Genomic DNA, 21,655 nt, shown 5'->3' with positions numbered 1-21,655 from the left:
ATAGTTCAGAAGCTGGCCCACATTCGAGCAGTGTCAACGTATTTTCGTTTTAGTGCATTCAACGTGTCTTTTGTTCTTTATTCTTTTCCTTCGAAATAAAAAAAAACACCTTTTTACTTGTATTTATAAAGGAAAATAATAGATTACGATTGGTGTAAAACCAAAAAAGTACTTTTACATATACTTAATTGCTTAAATGAAAGCGAAGTGTTAACAGAGGAAAATACTGTATCTGAATCACTAGACTGAATGAGCTGACGGACTGCTGTTTGATATAAATTGAACTATCAAATTAAAATAAAAAAATTCCTAACGTAGATAATACAAAATTTAATGTGTATGAAATTAATGTATTCAGATTGAGAATATTGACAGCAGAAAATAAAACCAAAAAGAAATTGCAAACCAAATGCAAAAAATCGAATTGAAACAACAAAGAGTCGAACTCTGAGTGAGACGGAATTTTTTTGTTGCTTACGACAAAAAAAAAAAAGAAAAAAAACATTAACAAGTTTGCTGTCGAGGTGTGTGACAGCAGCACGTATTAGATAACGGTGCAGTGTGCCGGCGGCGGAGGTGCTCTTGAACTTGGTGATTCGTTACTATAATAACCCCTTTTTTTGGAATTAAGAGATAACGCGTGTGAAGTCGTGAAAGAGCGAAGAGAGCACTGAATGTAAAAGTACACCGGCGTGCAATTGGAATAAAAACTTCATTGTCAAGGATATTCGTATACTACCGGAAAATTTATTGTCTACAGCCTTTGTTTTGTTTATTGTTTCCTTGATCAAAAGCAATATGGATGCACTCGGTGATTTATTGGCGCCATATAGTGATGCAATTGGAAAAGTTGCCGGAACGATTACAACCTTACAATTTCTCTCTGGTATCTTTTTGCTTAATGATATTCGGAAAAAGGGACGTAGTGATGAATATCCTCCGGAACCATTTCTTGGTGGTGTCGTTCTGTAAGTACTGTAAAAAAGTGGTAATTCGTAGTAAATGCAATGTATTAAGCTTGTAACTATGTATGTATATTGATTAGCGCACTTCTTTTGGAAGAGAGAGAACATCAGCACTTGAAAATTTTGGTTGCACTGTAAATAACATACATACTAGGGGTGGGACTATTCGAATAAAAATTATTCGAATAATAAAATCTTTTATTCGAGAGGTATTCGTAATTCGAATAATATTTATTCGAATTTTTTATTCGTTTATTCGAATAATGCTATTCGAATACCTTACTATTCGAATACCTTACTATACATCACTATTCGAATACTTCACTATTCGAATATTTTTGGTAAATATTTATTTAGATTAGCGGACTACTAATCGGTTTATGTACAAGTGCATGCATCATGAGAAGGGCCAATGTAATTTTTATATTTTTAAAAGCATTTTCTCCCTGATGTAAATGAATATATAGTGAGGTATTCGAATAGTAAGGTATTCGAATAATGAACTATTCGAATTATTTGAAACGAATAGTATTATTCGTTTTATTCGAATAATGTTTATTCGAATATTATTCGAAAATAATCCCACCCCTAATACATACATACATTTTAGATTGAAAAACTGAAGAATTCCTCATTCATGGCTTTGCAAAAAAAAATTAAAAACGTTATTTGTTTCAAACGAAATTATTTAATTAGTTTTTTTAAGGGATTATTTTTGAAAGAATCATTTAAATTTTATTTAAGGGGTCAGTCTACTTTGGAGACTCGAAAAAAAGGCTATATTCGTGATTTTTTTTTTGAGAAAACTATAAATGATAGTAATATAAAATTTGTTTGATTTATTAAATAAAGTCTTAAAATTCAGAAATAAATTTTTTTTTATTCAATTTTATAGTATTTTTAGTAAAAAAATAGCAGTGAAGCGTAACGTCTCAAACATGGGTTGGTGAGGCAGCTCCATCAGAACTCAAGAACGGCTTGTCTGAAACAAAAAAATCAAAATGTTTCAGATTCAGTAAGATACTGGCTACAAAATGACCCTCGGATATTAGGTTTTAATGAAGACAAAAAAAATGGCTGATAAAAATGGAAAATTTTTGATAGAACGGTTTTTTTTTTCGCATATTTAAAAAAAATATATAGTAAAAATTTAAAATTTCAAAACCCCCGAGCGTCAATTTGGTGCAAATTATGTCTAGAATAGGTGATCCAAATTTTATGAAAATCGGTTGATTAGTTTTTGAGATACAGTGGAGCTAGATTTTGAAAACGTTGTTTTGAGAAAAACGCGTTTAAAGTTTTTAATGCACGCTATACGCGCAGGTAGACGAAATGATGTTCAGGTAAAAAAAAAATAGTTAGAGTGCTCGGATTTTCTTAAAATTTTTACACAATATTTCTGGATATATATACTTTCAAATTATGCAAAAAAAAAAAATTGAAAAATTTTAAAGTGACAAAGTAGACTAACCCCTTAATACAAATTTTCCTCTGTCATATACAAGATTTTACGTGCGTGATATTTTCAGAGCACAGATCCATGTTAAGCAATGACCAACGCAAATCTAAACATAGTGATAGCAATAGTACAAAAACAAAATGTACATGTGTTTTGTTTTACCAATTTGGTGCTTGGAATGAATTTCAATCAGAATGTAAACAAATAAACTGATGATAGGATTAATTGCTATCCCACCGATCACTGAGCGCATAGGTTCCGCGGAATTTTGGTGTTCCGTGGAAGACTACTGTGCGGGTCACTGGTGCGAATAGTGATACGGCCTTCAAATATATAAAGGGTAGCGCTGTATAAGTATTAATTTACAAATAAGCATTTTCGGACAAGCAGCGGTTACGAATAATGGGTGTAGGACCTAGGGGTACGACAAGTCCTTCAAAAAATCCACAACGTCCGTTAATTCCTAATAATAAGGCGAACAAATGCCTCCTTCAAATAAGCATTCTGTCTTGATGACACATCGCCGCGTCTATCTTCATGTAAGGAGTGGCTCAAACGACGTCTGTTTCGTAGCGAGGAGTTGTCTCTTGGAAATCCTATTCCTCGCACACTATACCAGAACCAAATAACCTGAATCGAATGAGAAAAAAACATACCAGCTGCTCTAGTAGCTTCACCTTACATGAATTCGCTTTGGAAATAACCACTGTTAAAAAATCCACTATCATTGTATCTTAATTACTGTTATAGATTTTGTTTTACTGTGAACCGAACTCTCTACACGGAGTGCTTAGGGGGCACACCTTCCTATTCTTCCATTTATTCCAATTTACGTAAGTAATTTAAGCAAAATTTGACAATTTAGAGAGCAAATAAAAAAAAAAATTGCAACCCCTACAGCTACTATCTTTTTAATGTGCCTTCCTCTAAACTTTCATACTTTACTTATTAATTTTGGATATTCTTAGGGCAACAACTAAAACCAAAATACATCGCTCTTATTATTTTTGATATACTGCTACTATCTGTATAATTTTAAACCTTGCTTCAAAGAGATTATAATATAATACTTTACCACTCTAGTGAGTGTAACTCAGAGTAAAATATATTCAGCAGAGCTTCGAATATGCCGGATTTAATCAAATATGGGTCCATAATATGTAGTCGTAACTATAACAAACGCGCTCTCATAGAAATACAAATGTCTTATAATTTGTGTCCGTTCATATATTATACATACATGTGTATGTATTTTACATATGCATGTATCTGTGTACATGCATACACAATTAATTTTCTACTTCGTTCTTATCAAATGTTATACTGATTTTAATTTTTTCCCTGTTAAGATAAGCATTAAGCGGTACGATATGACATGGTTAAATTACTTAGTTACTCTTACCATAATGAGTTGCATTTTATTATTATTTTTTTCTTCAAAAAACATCTTAAGTTCTATTACGTGGCCTCCATGTGCGAACCGATCAAGTGATTAAGTGCAATCTTTGTTTAAAATTTTGTTATTGTTATTATTGGAATATCAATCTTACAAAGGCTTTCCTAGATAGTTTTACCTATTAAGAGTTGTTCCTGCAGTTGCATTTACATGAGACAATTTTTTGATAGGCGATAATCACTTGAAAATCGCCTGACAAAAGTCGACCTACTGTCTATGCACTAGCGATTTTTTCGCTAAATAATTTCTTGAATCAGCCCTTACACGAGCGATTTTTGGAAATATAAAATAGGTTAGTGCAAATGCTGCCTGACGTTAGTCCCTTCGTGCTCCTTGAGTGGGTAGGATAAGTAGAATGAGCTAATAGTGTATCAAGATTTTTTCACATGCAAGGTACTAACATGTAGTATATTGGGTTTAATTATGGACGGGTAAAAGCCTAACCTGCTACCCAAAACGAGATTTTACAAAGCTGTTAAAGACCTTCTTTGAATCTTATGTCTCGGATTTTGCTCATACAGATGATTTCGTAGTGTAGCTTTCCGAGCAGAGCCTTACAATAGATTCTCATATAACTAGATTGTCTACTTTTTTGTGCTTAACTATCAATACGTAATTAAAAAGTGAGATTAGAGACCCATTTTCGATTGAGCGGCTATGCCAACTTATTGGAGCTTTCGACCAAGCATACATGCCTCCACAAAGATTGACTGTTTATGGCATGGCGCCATCATTGGACATTATTACTTCCGAAATGAGGAAGGAAACACCGTTACCGTCAATTATCCTCGATATAAAGTAATGTGCCCAGAGTTTGGTAACATCGATACATACAAGCTTGTGGTCTCAACTGCGCATCGCTATATTCCACACTAGTAAACCCGGCCCCCTTCGCTGGGCACACTAAAATAGAATAGATATGGTTTAGAACAGAAAATATATGATTTTCATATTATTTATTTCTTAATTCTTTATTCAAGCGCTTTGGCATAAACAATATTTTTTGTTTTTCTATTTGTTTTTGAGCCGTAAGCCCTGGCAGCTAGTGCTCCTTTTTTTTATTGTAAAATAATAATTTATTGTTATTTTCCATGTATTAAATAAATAAAATAAAATAGAAATTGAAAATCAGGAAAAAAGAAGATTGTTTTTAAATTTCAAATCAACGCATACGAATAAACAATCGTCTTTTTTCCTGATCATCCATGAATTTTTCGTTTCAATTTATATGTTTTATTAAGCATTGGAGCACGAACACATAATTTCATTCGGATTTCACATTAAATTCTCAAATTTCGTAAGAAATTATTCACTGTTCCAAAATCCACTCCAAAAAAATTCACAAACAATTTTTACATGTTGCACTTACGTTTTTTCCTTATGGCATCCAAATCAGAAAGAAATAGTGACACATTGTAACTCACACTGTCAATTTGACAGTTCAGTTCCGCCCCAAGCGTTAAAAAAGTAAGCGACATTACGGCTGGTTCAAAAGAACGCTGTACCCGTTGCCAGTGCTCCGAATTACAACCAAACTTTACGAAACCCATTTTCAATACTTACTTAACAATGTGCGTAAGTTTGGTTTAATTCGGTGCAAAGACACGGCGAGTCCACGTTTTGGCATATATTTCGAGACCCTAGTCATCAATAGGTATGAAAATTACTCCGTATTAAAGCACTTTCATTTGATACCCATATTGTACATACACAACCAAAGGTTACCCGGGTCCACGTTTTGACCTATATCTCGAGACCCCAGTCACGGAGCGGCATGAAAAATACTCTGTACTAAGGCATTCACCAACAGCTTCAATTTGATATCCATATTGTACAAACACATTCTAGGCTCCACGTTTTGGTCTCTATCTCGAGACCCTAGTCACGGAGCGGCATGAAAAATACTCTGAACTAAAGCATTCACCAACAGCTTCCATTTGATACCCATATTGTACATACACATGCGAAGGTTACCCGGTTCCACGTTTTGACCTATATCTCGAGCCCTATTTCCAAAATAAAATATAATCCATGTTACTCGTGAATGATGTAGCTTTCGAATGTTGAAAGAATTTTTAAAATCGGTCCAGTAGTTTTTGAGCCTATTCATTACAAACAAACAAAGTTTTCCTCTTTATAATATTGTATGTATTATAGTATAGAAGTATAGACAAGCGACGCAACGCTCGAAGATTTGAATTTGACGACTGGGTCAGGTCAAATAAAGTCAGAATCAATTTGGTATCTCACACCGTTGTTGGTTTATTTAAATGTATTTTCTCATCGTTCTTATCTGGTTCTTCTTTAGAAGGCTCTCCCTTACCCACATTTACTATTCCCATGTGTACTCGTATAGGAGTATTTTTCTTAATAATAAAGGCCAAATCTCAAAATTTCAACCAAATTTGAACAAAATAACTAAATAATCATACATATACTTAAGCTACATAATTTAATTCTTCTTTTAGACGAATTCTAACATTTATACTCGTAAAAACAAAAAAAAAAAATAACTCATTCAAATAATGCTCACGTAGCACGTGATACAACCAAGATTTTCTACTTGACGGTCGTAATCATTAAGTATCTCAACCGATAGAAGTTTTTCCCAATACTTCTACACGAATTCAGGCATGTAAAAAAGCAGATAAGAAATGTGCTACACTAACCCAAATAAGCCTGTCTATGTGTATATAATCTGTGATATTGCAATTCATGCTTTGCTTTGACAAAATCAACAAGAACGAGTACCTGCACGTAAGCGCACTTGAAAACTTTTCTACTATATCAGCCAATCAAAGGTTGTCTAGTATACAGAACAGGTTATACAGATATGAGTATACATCATCATCGTTGAGAGAGTTAAATTATACAAACATACATACATGCAATCTAATCTGCACAGAAAACGGAAATTGATATATAAATACATACTTATGGAGAGCGTTATAACCACCGCTGACGATATGTTTCGAGGTGGGGAAAGTCCGGACTGATGAAATAAATGTATGGCTAAAAACTCTATATGATATGATTGAAGTCAAATTTTCATGGTAATTTTGGCTGAGGTTTGAGAGAGAACTGAGCAGAAATGAAATATGCAAATTTAGTTTATGTTTCCATCGTAAGTGTGTGCTAATATATATTACAGTTTTGTATCTTGTGTAAATATGTGTGTAATTTTTCGAAGAAAGAATATGGATTTATTGACAAATTTTAAGGCAGCACGGCGTAAAATTCTCTCTTCTCCATGTACTCAAAAAACAAAAACAGTGAATTTTTTTTTTTCAAAGTGAAACTTCTTAGGCGTCGATGGACGAGCGAGAATGGAGAGTAAAATTTCAAGGCCATGCAACGTTTTGGGTATTTTCGTTCCGCGAGAGAGAAAAACGATATAACGTATAGGAAAAGGAGAGAGAGAGATATACCTTATATACACATATCTTAGACACACTTTAGGCTATTTTTTCTGAGTTTTTCCTTGTGGTTGCTAATTTCTAGTGAGAAATAACACTGCCTACTTTTTGGCGCTTGTTTGCTGGTGCACACATGTAGTAAATATATTTTGGGTGCCTACATTTTGGCGTTATATTTCCTTGGTGCCTACTGTTTGGGGCGTTTTTTGGTCCCAATTTTTTTGGCGTTTTTTTTTTTGTGTGTATTTTTTGGTGCTTATTTCCGTTTCCTGGCTAGTGCTGCGTACTATATGCGTACTATGCTATCCATTCCGGCGTGGGATTTATTGGTATTGCCTTGCGGTAATTTGTGCCTTTGCTGCGGTCCCGGAATCGCTGCGTTTGTGCGGGTGATAAATGCTCGAAGTAGTGCGCGTTGTTTGTGTCCAGCGTTTACCTACACCGGCCGACCCTTCTCCGTTTTTTCTAAATTTTGTCTATTTGTATCCTCTGCAAATGTCGTGAATTTATTTAAATATATATTCTTTCTTTCTCTCTGTCTCATTCTCTCTCGGGTGTGTCCCTCTTTCTTTGTCTGCCTTGAAAGTTTCTCTTCTGTTATGTGTACTACGCTACACGCACTTGTTTTTTTTCTTTAGTTTGATATGTGTAAATAGTTTATTTTCAACGCCAAGTTTATTAGCTCGCTGATAAAAGCCTTAAGCGAAATCAATTATGTTCTTAAGATTAGTTAACTGACTGCCCATACATGTTAAAATAGTTGCTTTTAAATAAACAAATTTTTTTTTTTAAATTTATTATAATATATATATATATAATTGGCGCGTACATCCGTTTAGGGTTTTTGGCCGAGCTCCTCCTCCTATTTGTGGTGTGCGTTTTGATGTTCCACAAATGGGGGGACCTACAGTTTCAAGCCGACTCCGAACGGCAGATATTTTTATGAGGAGCTTTTTCATAGCAGAAATACACTCGGAGGTTTGCCATTGCCTGCCGAAGGGCGACCGCTATTAGAAAAATGTTTTTCTTAATTTTGGTGTTTCACCGAGATTCGAACCAACGTTCTCTCTGTGAATTCCGAATGGTAATCACGCACCAACCCATTCGGCTACGCTGGCCGCATTACATCTGCTAAAGCAAATTGCTAAGGTAATTTTATTGGTTTTTGAATGGACCTATTGTATTATAGTAAGCATAAACCCTTTTTAGACACACCTTGAAAGAGAGGCATGATAAAAAAATTGCTGCCATTCCTAAGGCGTGCGAGTTGGAACCTAACTTTTGGGTATATTTCAACATGAAATTAAAGTATGTATATAATTTTGAAGTCTTCGTAGTTGGTAAACCCTGTTATTATTTAATCTTATTTTGATACTTTTTTTTATTGTTGACATTACTTTTATTTTAATTAAATAGCAAAAAGGCCGATGTGAACAAATCGGCTATTTGAAAGGAAGTAATGGTTTAAACTCGAAAGATAGGAGCCAATATTGGCATTCAGTGATTCAATTTTGTTAATTTAGTAAGGAAATTATACAAAAGGTTTATTGTAACCGACGATCAGTATACCGTTTTTTTTTCGAAAAATTTAGCTTACAGAGTCAACTAAAAGAAAAAAAAAAGAAGTGAAAATCCAATAAAACCACTGAGTGGGCGGATCATACGGCCCCATGCCATTGCATACAATCGGTTTATTAAACATAAAAAGTTCAAACCAATTATGTAGTTGCTTAATTTTTTTTGTTTTTGCTAATCACATTGAAGGATATTCGCAGTATTTCATCCCCAACTGACCAAGAAATAATCGAAAATTCATGTTCCACTAGCGGATTACAAAGACGAGTGAAATAATCAAAAGCCTTAGTAGCCTTAAGGATGAACTATCACAACAACAACAGCAACAACGACTTAGATAATGGCATAAAAAATATTTCGTATTCTTCCCATAGCGTAAAAATGTTAACAAAAGGCCGCGTTACCCTAAAAAAATATTATTAATGTTAATATAATATAATAAATTTAATCAAAGAATCACAATTTTTATGTCATTTAAATTAGCAGTGAAAATAAATTCTTTTTGACGTGATAACGTCTTATAATTCGATTTAACAGGCTGCACGCGCGTAAAAATGTGTCGTTACCTTGCTCATTAGTGTTACCTTGCTCATTTGTCGTCACTTTGAATAAACTGCAAGCGAAAGCGCGGAATGAACAAAGCAAACGAACGGCGACGTTCGACATCTTGCTCTCTCCTACTTAAGTGAGCGTATATATGTATGTATATGCGTATATGAACATATGTAAATTCACGTATTTGTATTTGCATATGCCTTCTTATTGAATATTATTAATTTGATTTACTTGAAGAATTTAAAATAAAACCAAGTTTGTTAATAATACCTGTTGTTTTAATGTTATTATTATTTTTTGACGTGATAACGTCTTATAATTCTATGTAGCCGGCTGCACGCACCAAAAAATGCGTCGTTATCTTGCTCATGCGTCGTTACCTTGCTTGAACAGCATGTTATGTTATGTTATGTTAAAGTATATTATGTTATGTTAATGTTAACTCATTCTCTATATCCATACAAAATATCTATCAAACAAATAAAATTAAAATTTTCTTTTGAAAAATGCAACCATTCAATCAGTATTTTCTTATGTCGTTATCACGTTAAACTATCGTCAGTAAACCGACTTTACAGACAACCTCTTTTTTTTCTCAAGATGAAGACGCATATATTGTAGTAATCTTGGGTGTATTCGCCGCACTCAATACTTAGACTTATTAGGACCCTGTTACTTTTTTGATGGCAGAAGTCATTTCGTGTTATATGGAAACTTGTGCCAAATGCTTCGTTTCATTTGAACTTAATTATAATATAAATAAACAATATTAAACTTCAAAGTGGTATTTATTAAATAAAAAATACCTTTCCTCTTCCATTTTAAGTCCGCAGGTAAAACTTTTATATTGCGTTTGATAAGCTAGTCATGAGCAGCAGATCGTCTAAATTTGTTGCAAACATTTTGTGAGAGAATGCATGTCATTTCTAAAAAGTAACACAGTTCGATTACGTTCTTTTTTCAAGATCTGAGTTGGTGAAGACTGTCCTAAATAAATAAACAATATATTCTCGCTAGTTCTCAAAAGAACGTGCGAGCCGTAGAACTTAATCGCTCAGGCTCAATTTTCTATAAGAGCGTACAATTGATGGCATATGCTAATTTGATATTTGATATTTGACATCATTGGCCTTAACAACAGCGCTGTTAGTTCTGCCTTTTCCAAACTGGATAAAGAGGCAAAGCGAATGGGTCCGGTGGTGAACGAGGACAAAACGAAGTACCTCCTGTAATCAAACAAACAGTCGGCGCACTCGCGTGTCGGCACCCACGTCTCTGTTGACAGTTATGATTTCGAGGCTTTAAGAGACTTCGCTTATCTTGAAACCAGCATTAGCACCGATAACAATGTCAGCCTTGAAATATCTTTTGCCAACCAGTGCTACTTTGGAATCAGTAGGCAATGGAGTAGTAAAGTCTTTGTTGTTGTTGTAGCAGCATAAACATTCCCCATACTTATGTACATACGGGGAATGCTGCTGGAGTGACAGTCCTTGGCCGGATATAAATCCGGGTCGTTTCGGTAACGTAGAACCGAGTGCCGTGGAACCGATAGTTGTTGTTGTTGTTAACAGTATAGGTAGCCCTGTCACTGTAGGCACATCATCGTTCGTCTTCGTCTAGCTCATCTAGGGGTAGGCCCAGGAAACATGCTGTTTCTACAGGTTGGGTCTACTAGTCCTGTCTAGTGGAAACGATAGTAGTAAAGTCCTCTTTATGGATGGTGGGAACGATGAGCTGTATGAGCTTTAAGACGACATAGACATAGTGCAGCGAATAAAAGTCCAGCTGCTACGTTGGTTAGGTCATGTCGTGCAAATGGATACAAACGATATGGCTCTCAAAGTATTCGATGCGGTACCAGCTGATGGTAGCAAAGAAGAGGAAGGCCCACTCTGCGTTGGAAAGATCAGGTGGAGAAGGACTGCAGGACACTGTGTGTCCAACCGGCGTGCTTTGTTAAACTCAGCCAATATCGCGTGAGGTGTTATCGCGCCAAGTAAGAAGAAGTTCTGAATAGTTCATTAAAGTCCGTTTTAATATAATTAAAATGTCTTTGATTTCTTTTAAATAGTTTTTATTTTTTTCATATGCTATATGGATGGGCTGAATATGTGTTTCAGTAGTATTTATCTATGTATGTATATTGGATTACGTTAAACCTGTATAATTATTTTGCGAAAAAGTCGGTGTGCTGGGAATAAAAAATTTTGCGCTCTCGGCTAGTGGCGAAAAATGCGTTATTTAATAAAACGATCTATTGCTCTGGGGCCCTAGAGAACTGTTATTAATGAATAGTTTTATTTATAATGTATACGTGAAAATTAAGTTTAGTCCAATTATTTGTATAACAACATAATTTCTCCTTTTCTATTCACAGCTCAGTTCTAACCTTAAAGATGGGTGTATTGATGGGTGATCCCGCCACTATACAGGTGAATATTCTTGGTTTCGCCATTAACGTCGTTTTCTTGACTGCATTCTATTGGTATGCTTCAAATGAGTTTAAAATGAAAATATGGGCAAAGATTGGAGTTGCTGGTGCTTTTACGGTAGCTTGTTTAGCCTATGCTACTTTTGAAGACCCGAAGAAGATTGAATTCCGTTTTGGCATGCTCATCACTGGCATACTACTGTTTCTAGTTGGTTCACCACTTTTGCATCTCAATAAAATAATTGAAAAGAAGAGTACAGCGGGTATGCCATTTCCTATTATATTAACTGGTACGATGGTTACAGCATCTTGGGGGTTGTACGCAATTTCTATACGAAATCCAATGATGGCCGTAAGTGCGGAAAACATTATTTCTTGCAATTTTATTAACAGTTTATATTCAAATTGATTTCTTTTTTCTTCTAGTACCAAAACTTATTCCTATTTTTATTGAGTTCTATACAATTATCGCTGTTTGTTATTTACCCGAACACACCACAAACTTCTGCGCAATCAGTGACCCATTCACCATCTTCTTTGGAACACAAGATGTCTAATGATAAAACATCACTTTCTTCGTCAAGCAACAATGTTAGCAAGAAGATAAATTGATTATGGATTGTAATTAATGCAGGCTGTGACAATGTTTACACAATGAAATTGAAGACGTAGAAATGATACTGCAATTCACTTTATAAAATTAATCAACTAAAGTTTGCTATAATGTGCTTGCGCTTTAAACAATCTATTTGTTAAGGATTGCTATGACGCATTCTCTCTATTGAATTCTTCCAAGTTTGCACAAAAAAGCAAATCACTTAATATTTAGATAAGCTAATAACACTTCAATTGTAATTTTTGACAATAAAACAAATCTTCCAAATGTAAATTTAATATTTAAGTAAATCGTTACGTATGTTCATACATATGCGTAAGAAAATGAATTAAAATATTGTAGAGTAAAAATTAACAAATGTAAATATATTATATTTATTTCTTTGTCATAAATACAATAAAGAATGTATATATCTGTTTAAAACTTTTCAAAAAAGTAGTACATTAGAAAGCAATTTTAAAACATTTTTATGCTAATAGTTCTTAATAGTAAAAGTTAATAAAAAAAGTTAAACAAACGAAACTTTAATTACAACATCCATATTTATAAGAGAACTCCAAAAATTTTGAATATTTCTGTCATTCTTTAAACAGTTTACATAAAATGTCTTTATAAATATGAATATGTTCGTCACTCAAACTCGACGTGTCTTATCGAGGTGTAGTTTAAACTCTTGCACAAGACGAATCTATTAATGGTGGTATCAGTAGAGCAGCGTTTTTTTTTCTTTCGCCGGGTATCTTCGGATATCAGCACAAAATTAAGTTACGAAATGTATTATTTACATTGAAATTTGAAAATTGAAATTTTGTATAATAAATTTAAATTGAGAAAGCTTTTTATAAAATAAATAAATCACTTCTTTGTTTCCTACTTTGAGGCGGCCTTATGTAAAATATGTACCACCTTTATTGAATTCGCCTTGCTCCTTTATATATAGTTTTTCTAAGAGACATAACGGTTGCTAGGATTTCTATCCACTTTCATTGGTATTGCCGGTATCTGCTTGGTCTATGGGTACGGTTGAATTGTAGTGCTCACCCAGACTATACATGTGCCGGTGATAAGTTATTAATAGATTTGGACCCGCAAACTCGTCTGCTCCCTGCGTAGTAGGTGGTCCTTCCGCCTGCAGCACTTCAATAGGTACTTTTAATACCGAAGATAGAGCTTTTAATTCAATTTGCCCACCCCACGCTGGAGTAGTACGTAGTGTCTCACAGTATTGCTCAAATTCAGAGTCGGTAAGCAAATTACCAGTTTTTGTATTTGTCATATAACAAATAAGTGCATCCTTATGAGCGCGTATATAATTAGCAGTTTCATTTCGTAGCTCTTGTACACTGTGGGCCGCTAATCCGTTTTGAGATAACTGATGGCGAACTGCATTGTAGAGACAATCACCATCGGAGGGTATGCTATGTGGAGCTAATTTTCGATCCAACAACTTTGCCTGTATAGTACGTGCTTCAACAGCTTTTGGCGCAAATTTTGCGTCCTCAGCGGCAGCTCGTATATCCTCCTCTCGTTGCCTGGCTTCCCTCGCCTTCTTTTCGCGTCGTTTTTGTGCTTTGGAAACGCGTTGAGTAGTACATGTGTTTTCTTCTCCTTCGTCATTGCACAACTCCTCTTTTAAATCGTCTTGCGGCTCATCTGATGTTCTTTGGGAAGAGGGTTCTTCCTTCTGTTGTGTTTCTTCTAGCTCTGCTAATTCAGTCGCTTGCCGTTTTTCTAAGTCGCTCTCCAAGCGTGCCACTTCTTCCATTGTTTCTTTACGTTTCTTTTTATCATTTTTTGGAGCATTTTTTTTCAAGGCCTGTATTTTAGCTTGCAAATTCTTGCGCTCCCGCCGATGTCTAGTGAGCACATCCTCTAGTGATATGCCAGACAAGGCTTCAGACAGTTCAGATTCGGTGGTCAAATGCGACATTTTCAGTTATGATTTCACTGTTTGGATCAACAATTGGCTTCACAAATAACTGAACAAAATAAGAATTAATTGCTCTAACGAAGTATGAACAAATGGTGCATATACATACTTATGATGAAGCAAAAGATGGGAACCGCAGTCAAATTTAGTTATTCCTTTTTAGGCCGATTTTCCTTGATTGCCGAAAAAAATTTTTTGGTGGAACTTTAGGTTATTCCTCCTTCCACCGGTTTCAACTTTTGCTTTCCAGATATGTGTTATTCTTACACAATTTATATGGTAATAGCGATTGGTTTAGAGTTTGCAAACTATCGATAGCACTATCGAAACTATCATTAAAATAGATGATTTTTGATAGTTCCAAAGTATTTTTTTATATAATATTTTGTGTGTAAGTGGACATTTTTTCCATTGCGACGGCTATCATAAGCTAAAAATAAATTTTATTAAATTCATAATTTGTAGATTGTCTCTGATTATTTTTTGTATTTTTTCTTTCACCTAAATACCTGTATGAAACAATTCCATCGATTGCATATCGATAGAACAATCATCTTCTATCAAGTGTTAAACATATTCATGGTAATGCGGTGATCCCGTGAACTGCCTAGCCGACAGTTTTAAACAGCTGTGTGGCATGTTTAAATATTTTAATCTTTTTAACATTATTAGTGGTTAATGATTAGAGAAAATCATGGAACTTCAGTCCAGTCTTGCTACTTCAAGTAATTTAGAGGATATAAAAGAGGTTGTATGTTTACCGGGACAAAGAATATGTCTTTCCGAGGAGACCATAGTTGCAGGTCAAGGCACATATGAACGGGGCGGTTACATTTATGCTACATTGGCTGGTACCGTGCGGGTTAAAGAAAAGGACAAGGTAAGTAATGCAATAACTTTGAAATCAATTTGTATATTCATAAAATTTTGCACATGTCCGGCAAATAGTGTAAATATATCGAAGTAAAATGTGCTGGCAGTCAGACTATTGTACCTGTAGCAGGCGATGTAATAACGGCGCGTGTCCTACAAGTGAATCAACGTTTTGCAAAGTGTTCCATAATCTGCATCGGAGACCACATACTTGAACGTACGTATAGAGGAATTGTACGAAAGGAAGATGTTCGTGCCACCGAAAAGGATCGTGTCGAAATGTATAAATCATTTCGTGCGGGCGATGTCATACTAGCACGAGTGGTAATTAATTTATGTTCTTTTATACGTAATAGTATTATTAATATCAATGATGTATTTACTTTAGCTTCCTCAAACAGAGTTATCCTGTTATCAACTAAGTACTGCGGAAAATGAATTAGGCGTAGTGGTTGCGACTTCTAGTGAAAGTGGTGCGAGTGGACCACCAATGGTGCCTGTTAGTTGGACGGAAATGCAATGTCCCGACACATTGGTAAAGGAGCCTCGGAAAGTTGCGAAAATAGTTGCAGAAAGTTCCTTAAAAACAGAGCTGCCACAAGAGAAGTAGTAGTAGTGCCCAAATTTTACTGGCATTAAAAATGGTAAATTAGATTTTTATTGAGTAGATGAAGAAACCGATTCGCATTCTTCATCCGCTTAGTTCACCTTTTATACAATTTTTGTTTAAGAAAAATTAAACCTAATAAACACTTGAACAACTTATTTTCATCTGGGAATAATGTTCTAACAGTATAATGTTTGAAATAGAAGAGATGAAAAGAAGCACCGCAGGCATTTAGTATGTTGTGACGCGAATTGTAATGTTTTATTAGGATTATTTAGACTGAGTTGATTACTAAATAATTTCGTTCCCACGAATAACTGTTTTGCAACTTGTTTAATTGGTTGGTAAATATTAAAATGAAAACGAATTACTACTATGGGTATATTGATTATCCCCGATTTTTCTCGGTTCCATTACTTTCGATTTATTTATAGATTCCATATTATATTTGTTACACACTAGTCTAAATTATTCAGTTTCGGATTTAAAATTTTCCTTTTTTAAATCGTACTCCATCTGAAAGGGATACACTAAATTTTCATTGAGTGTAGCCTTCGCACGATCGTAGATGTGCGTTACACGATTTTTATCACCAAATGAGCACTCGAAACGAACATACTCCATCCAGACAGAAGTATTTTCCTTTCCAAACTGCAAAACCATGTTTTCATAGACTTGACGTCGACGTTCAGTATCTTTTTTAGTCTGTAATATAAAGGCTAATTAGAGCACGCAGATATTGTTTACAAAATGTATTACTCACCTTTAAAATAACTTGGGATTCTAGTTCAGCCATTTTTTCATGTAACTGCAGGCAGGGCGGTGGCAACTGACTTAAATGGTCATACTCTTTGCGCACTTTATCAAAGGGAGAATTAATCATACAAAATTCTAGATACTGCGCGCGAAATATGCCGAATTTAGGACTTGTCATTTTAATAGCGTCGCGGTAGAGTCGATCAAGTGTTGAACGGTCTTCATCGTATCTAGTTTTGAAGTATTGAATAGCTAATTCAAATATGGGTCCAGATTTATCTCCCAGGTCTTTCACGGCTTTCGCATGGATTTTTTCTACCATATCCGATGCATTTTGACTAATGTAGTATGAGATCCATACTTCATACAATTTCACTGATTTGTAAGCAGAGCATACTTCACTTAGCATAGATTCGGCGATTTTTCTGCCGGTTTCAGTTACGATTAACAAACGCAGAAAAACGCAATAGTGCTCTTCACTCATCAGACCTAATTCATGGCCCATTTTCAGAGCCATTGCTAGATACTTGCGCCTGGTTTTCAAATCTGTTTCATTATTTTCATTTATTATTAACATGGCGCTAATGTAATCATGACACATAGTACGGGTTTTCAGCTGTGTTTGAAAATAAAATAAAAACGTAAATTAACACTTTTTACACATACTTTCTTTCAAAAATCAGTTTACTTACAGTTTTTAATGCCGTTTCGTATACTTTCGAGCAAAGTTCAATGCGTTGCCTCATTGAGCGGTCCTTAAAAACTGGCTTAAACAAAAGGGTATTACTCTTCGACGCACCTTGATTGGTACCATCTTTAGCCTGCCCATTATCCGATGCGATTGAAACTCCAGATTCCTTTCTTTTAGCATGCTCCCTTAAATCATTTAAAGCGAAGCCGCGCAGCTCCCGCTGTGCCAAAAAATCCCAGAGTTTTTCTTGTGAAGGGTAACGCTCTAATAGATCTTCAATTATATTTAATTGCAAGCTAGCTGTGATATTGATAAATGAACAATGCTCGCACCGCTGCACTAGTCCGAGGAAAAATGGCAAATTTGTAATGGTTGTACGGCTGTTTCTATAAACGCATTCTGCTTGCCGCAAAGAGCTTTCATAATCTAGTTTTTGCCCAGCTTCTACCCGTTTGTGGGCTACAAAGACTAACAAATCGAATAATGTTTTAGTCAGAATTTCTTCATTAGGATGACGTTGCAAGCCTCGCGTGCATATATCTTGCCAAACAAGACTGTCACTATCGTTGCTAAAAGCCCAAAGCGCAGCCTCAACCCAATTTTTTTCGTTGGAGCCGTGATACTACAAAACAAGTAATTTAAATATTGAACCTTTAAATTATTATTATTTGATCTTACTGAGAGCATTTTCTCGTAGATTCCGAGTACTTGTGCTGGATTTGAATGTTTACTGAACTCTATAAAATGATTCCACAAACTTTCGGCCTCAGGAAACTTGTGAAGACACTCGCGGTACAATTTTGTAATGTGATTTATAAGATTATTCTTTAAACCTCTTAGCTCTGTTTTATAACTGGCTTCTTTTCGTTCCACCAAGCGATACATTTTGCGCTCCAATATAATGTATTCTACGTAAGTGCGACTGTTGACACTTTTCTGCGTGAGTTGCAGAGCGAAGGACTCCCGCTTTTGCTTATATTCACTGTAAGTCAATGGATATTAGAAAACTCGTAACTGTTTGCCATCGGGCGTATTTACCTGATCTCATGGTCGTCACAAATATTGTATCTCTTCAGTTGTTCATAAACGGGCAAAGCGCGTTCCTGTAATTCTTGAACTACCTCCATTTTTTAGCACCTTTGCGGCTTCGCTAATTTATATCAAATAAATATGCCTCCTCTGGTAAGAATTAGAATTTTCATTCAATATGAAAAAACTAAACCGGCACGGCAAAATGTTTATAAATTTAGTATGTATACACAGTTCGATGTATGTACATGAGGGAAAGTGAAGTTGGCTATAGGTTGACCAAATGAAAACACGTTGTCCATCAGCTGATGGTGTAGGGCTGCCGCGATCTTAATTTGTTTCGTAAAATGTAAAGGTTTGGTATCTCTAAATAATATTTAAACAAATATGCGTGAACAAAAAAATTTTGAACTAAAAGAAAAAATATCATGGTGGAATAATAAAATTGAAGTAGACGCAGAGAAAGCATAAATAGATTGTGGTGATTGAGAGTTTTCCATATAAATGCAATGCTTAGTCGATAAAGCAGGTTGATGTAATTTTTCGTTTGACAGAAGATAGCTTATCAATTCACAAACTGACAGTAGAAAGAATTCCCGTCCACCCCTCATGAATAATGCAATTTTACCACAAACACCCCTTTAATCTAAATACTTTTTGTCTGTTGCTGTTTTGCATCTTGTTCGGAAAGTTTTTCTATTTTACAAATTTCTTTAGTTTACATTTATTTGTGTTTTGGTCACATCTTTGCGTCCTTTCGCTATTTAAAGTGTTACCAAAGTGTGTAAAAGTATAAATAGAAAAGATATTCGTGTTTTTGCGCTTTTGGAATCATCGGAGAAGTATGTCAGAGAAGCTGAAAGGTGACACGTCACGTCCAACGGCTACAACTGCATCTATTTTGCCAGTTGCCCCAAGTTTCCCAACAACTGCTGCTGTTGTCAAAAATCCCCTCTTGAGTGCATCAGTAACAGGGCTAACTTTTGATGACTTTCCAAATAAGCCATTACTATTACCACCGGTGGCTATTAACCGAGGTAAGTTGTTTTCACTTCCATTAAAAACTTAACAACTTGTTGCATTCCGAATGTTAACTAAATAAATGCAGTAGGCAATATTCAAAGTTTATTGTTTATTTAGTTTAATACATAAATGTGCGTGGAAAATTAATCAATTAAAAAAACTTGCGAAGTTGTTTCTTATCATTTATTTTTCTCCCTTATTCTAAATTTACTCCATACTACGTGTGGAATGTGAGAGGTATGTGGGTAGGTCTAGTGAAACTTGACGTTTTCGACAACACCAAACAATTCCCCAAATCAATAGTATAATCAAGAGAAGGAGCAACAGTGAGCCTAGTACAATGGCAGCTATAGCAGCTTCATTGAGCACTAAATCGCGTACATCTATATTATATGAACGCTGATTGCCTGTAACATCGAATGCTGTAACTGCCACTTTTGGTTCACAACACGTTGCTATGTAAGTAGCTTTTAATGGCTCTGTAGAACCTACAGTATAACCATTTCGATACAGCAGTCTACCAGAAGGTAAAGTTTGCAAACGCAAAATGCCCGTTTGCCAATCTTGTGCCGTTATGTCTAGTGTCCAAAATTGTTCAGCGCAGTTGGATGACCCTGCTTTAACGTTCTCACACCGACTGCCAAACGTCCACGAAACTGAAGGTGCTGTTGTATCCTTGAAATGAGATAACTTCTTTAAACATTTAATGTTTTGTGGATTTCAAAATTAATTACCTGTTCGTCAATTGCAGAAGAGCTCACTACCTTCAAGCTAAGTGACAACGATGAGGTACCACCACCATGGCAGGTGAATATAATTTTATCAATGGTTCCCAGAGGTGTGCCATTCGGTATCAAAACTGTTACAGTAACTGTTGTCATTTCTCCAGGTCGCAAAAAAATACTTTGCGGATTGAGGCGCAAAAGAAATCGTCTTTCGTCAACCACCTGTATATTGTGATAAATCGCTTCTGTGCGAGTGTTAGTGACTTCAAACTGTAGTGTGCCCAACGTGCCTGGAGCCAAAAGCAGCTGCGATTGCAGGCCCATTTCGATTTTCGTAACATCGCGTTGTAACAACGTGGCTGTTGCTCCACGCGTTACGCCTTTAGGATTAGTATTTACATTTATTATTGCCGTAGGCACTCCTGTGTGGTTAGATGAATTCACCGGGTGGTTATGTATTTCAATATCGGAAAAGGTTTCAACCTGATTTTTTGGTTTTTGTTCAGATGCTATGTCTAATGTAGAGATTTCAGCCGAAATTGCTCCAAGTTCTTCATCGTTAGCGAAACGTAAATTGCTGTGCGTTATTATAGTTTTATCGGTAAATGCTCCTGTTAAACTATTCAAACGTGAATCATGCAAACGTAAGGGATATGTGCTTCGACCTTGAATAAGATAATCGTCAAAGCGTTTAATGAGATCATCTAAAATAAATACATAAATGAAATGAAATTAATGACTACATTATGGTTTATTCGCAATATATAATTTGACTAATGAACACAAATAATGACTCGAACTAGTTAAGAACTGTATTCAATTCTTTAAGAAAAACAAAAATAATATTAAAAATAAAAAATTAGAATAAAGAAAAATAATAATAATAATAAAAGTTATAATAAAAAAGTAATAATAATAATATTGGAGTTTAACTTTTTCGCAAATTCTTCAGACCCGACTGATACGACTCTAAATCTGTACTTCAAGCCAAAATTGAAAGACTATTTTATTTGTAATTGAGGTGGTATAATTATCTCATCTCAAACGTATGTGTATATTTAATTTAAAATGTCTGTTCCATATTTTATCATAAATAATTAAAAGTAATATCTATTTATTATCTACATAGGAGATGTAAAAACTTAGATCATAAAAAAGCAAATTAACAAACAAGTAAGGAAGCCGAAATTCGGTCTGGAATTGGGACTTTATACATTCGCGCACATTTTTGTAAAATTTAATTTGGACTGGCGGTTAATTTCCGCCTATATTTTTGTCTGAAAAGTTCAGGATTTGTTTTCGTTTGAATTTTGAGTTATAAATACCAAATACAACGTTTTACATATCAAATCGAATTACCACCAAGGCGCACACAAAAAACTGTATATATTTATAATAAGCTTTCTCGTATATTACCCTCAAACTAACATGAAAAGTACTAGATCTTCTTTTAGAATGTATACCTCGCATAGCAAGTTTATATATCAATTACATATATAATATATGTAACGAAATGAATAATATAATATATAATAAATAAAACTG

The 21,655-nt window shown here is 34.9% G+C and overlaps 6 protein-coding genes across 9 annotated transcripts in view; 3 read left to right on the top strand and 3 right to left on the bottom strand.

Moving 5' to 3' along the window:
* The first annotated feature begins 2 nt into the window (after positions 1-2).
* LOC129237678 (sugar transporter SWEET1) lies at positions 3-12,923 on the top strand. Its single transcript, XM_054872563.1, has 3 exons — positions 3-968; positions 11,807-12,212; positions 12,287-12,923. Exons 1-3 carry the CDS (start codon positions 799-801, stop codon positions 12,470-12,472), a joined length of 762 nt encoding a protein of 253 aa, XP_054728538.1. The 5' UTR covers positions 3-798; the 3' UTR covers positions 12,473-12,923.
* A 129-nt stretch (positions 12,924-13,052) lies between these two features.
* Positions 13,053-14,716, bottom strand: LOC129237677 (deubiquitinase OTUD6B). The gene is made up of 2 exons (XM_054872562.1): positions 14,516-14,716; positions 13,053-14,455 (listed from the first exon to the last, which is right to left on the bottom strand). The coding sequence occupies exon 2, from the start codon at positions 14,404-14,406 to the stop codon at positions 13,450-13,452; it is 957 nt and encodes a 318-aa protein (XP_054728537.1). The 5' UTR covers positions 14,407-14,455; positions 14,516-14,716; the 3' UTR covers positions 13,053-13,449.
* Positions 14,717-15,016: 300 nt separating this feature from the next.
* On the top strand, positions 15,017-16,044 carry LOC129237346 (exosome complex component CSL4). The gene is made up of 3 exons (XM_054872031.1): positions 15,017-15,286; positions 15,355-15,603; positions 15,668-16,044. Exons 1-3 carry the CDS (start codon positions 15,101-15,103, stop codon positions 15,887-15,889), a joined length of 657 nt encoding a protein of 218 aa, XP_054728006.1. The 5' UTR covers positions 15,017-15,100; the 3' UTR covers positions 15,890-16,044.
* Positions 16,045-16,270: 226 nt separating this feature from the next.
* Positions 16,271-18,791, bottom strand: LOC129237345 (uncharacterized). Its single transcript, XM_054872030.1, has 5 exons — positions 18,372-18,791; positions 18,012-18,315; positions 17,335-17,955; positions 16,650-17,258; positions 16,271-16,591 (listed from the first exon to the last, which is right to left on the bottom strand). The coding sequence occupies exons 1-5, from the start codon at positions 18,458-18,460 to the stop codon at positions 16,355-16,357; spliced, it is 1,860 nt and encodes a 619-aa protein (XP_054728005.1). The 5' UTR covers positions 18,461-18,791; the 3' UTR covers positions 16,271-16,354.
* Positions 18,792-19,024: 233 nt separating this feature from the next.
* Positions 19,025-21,655, top strand: part of LOC129237343 (mucin-2) — a 104,645-nt gene continuing 102,014 nt past the window's right edge. The window contains exon 1 of the mRNA XM_054872022.1: positions 19,025-19,399. Coding sequence (XP_054727997.1) covers positions 19,207-19,399 — 193 coding nt within the window. The 5' untranslated portion in view covers positions 19,025-19,206. The remainder of the gene's footprint in view (positions 19,400-21,655) is intronic.
* The window catches only part of LOC129237344 (uncharacterized), a 63,478-nt gene continuing 61,275 nt past the window's right edge, over positions 19,453-21,655 (bottom strand). For 3 of the 4 annotated variants that reach the window (XM_054872028.1, XM_054872026.1, XM_054872027.1), the window contains exons 7-8: positions 20,120-20,814; positions 19,453-20,060 (exon numbers count right to left, since the gene is read on the bottom strand). In XM_054872028.1, the coding sequence (XP_054728003.1) occupies positions 19,593-20,060; positions 20,120-20,814 (1,163 nt within the window). In that variant the 3' untranslated portion in view covers positions 19,453-19,592. The remainder of the gene's footprint in view (positions 20,061-20,119; positions 20,815-21,655) is intronic. The other variant, XM_054872029.1, reaches the window with a different exon arrangement.

The sequence above is a fragment of the Anastrepha obliqua genome, chromosome 2 (genome assembly GCF_027943255.1).
Source record: "Anastrepha obliqua isolate idAnaObli1 chromosome 2, idAnaObli1_1.0, whole genome shotgun sequence".
Taxonomy (NCBI): Eukaryota; Metazoa; Arthropoda; class Insecta; order Diptera; family Tephritidae; genus Anastrepha; species Anastrepha obliqua.
Note: the sequence above shows the minus strand (reverse complement) of the source record. Positions and strands in the feature narration are given on the sequence as shown.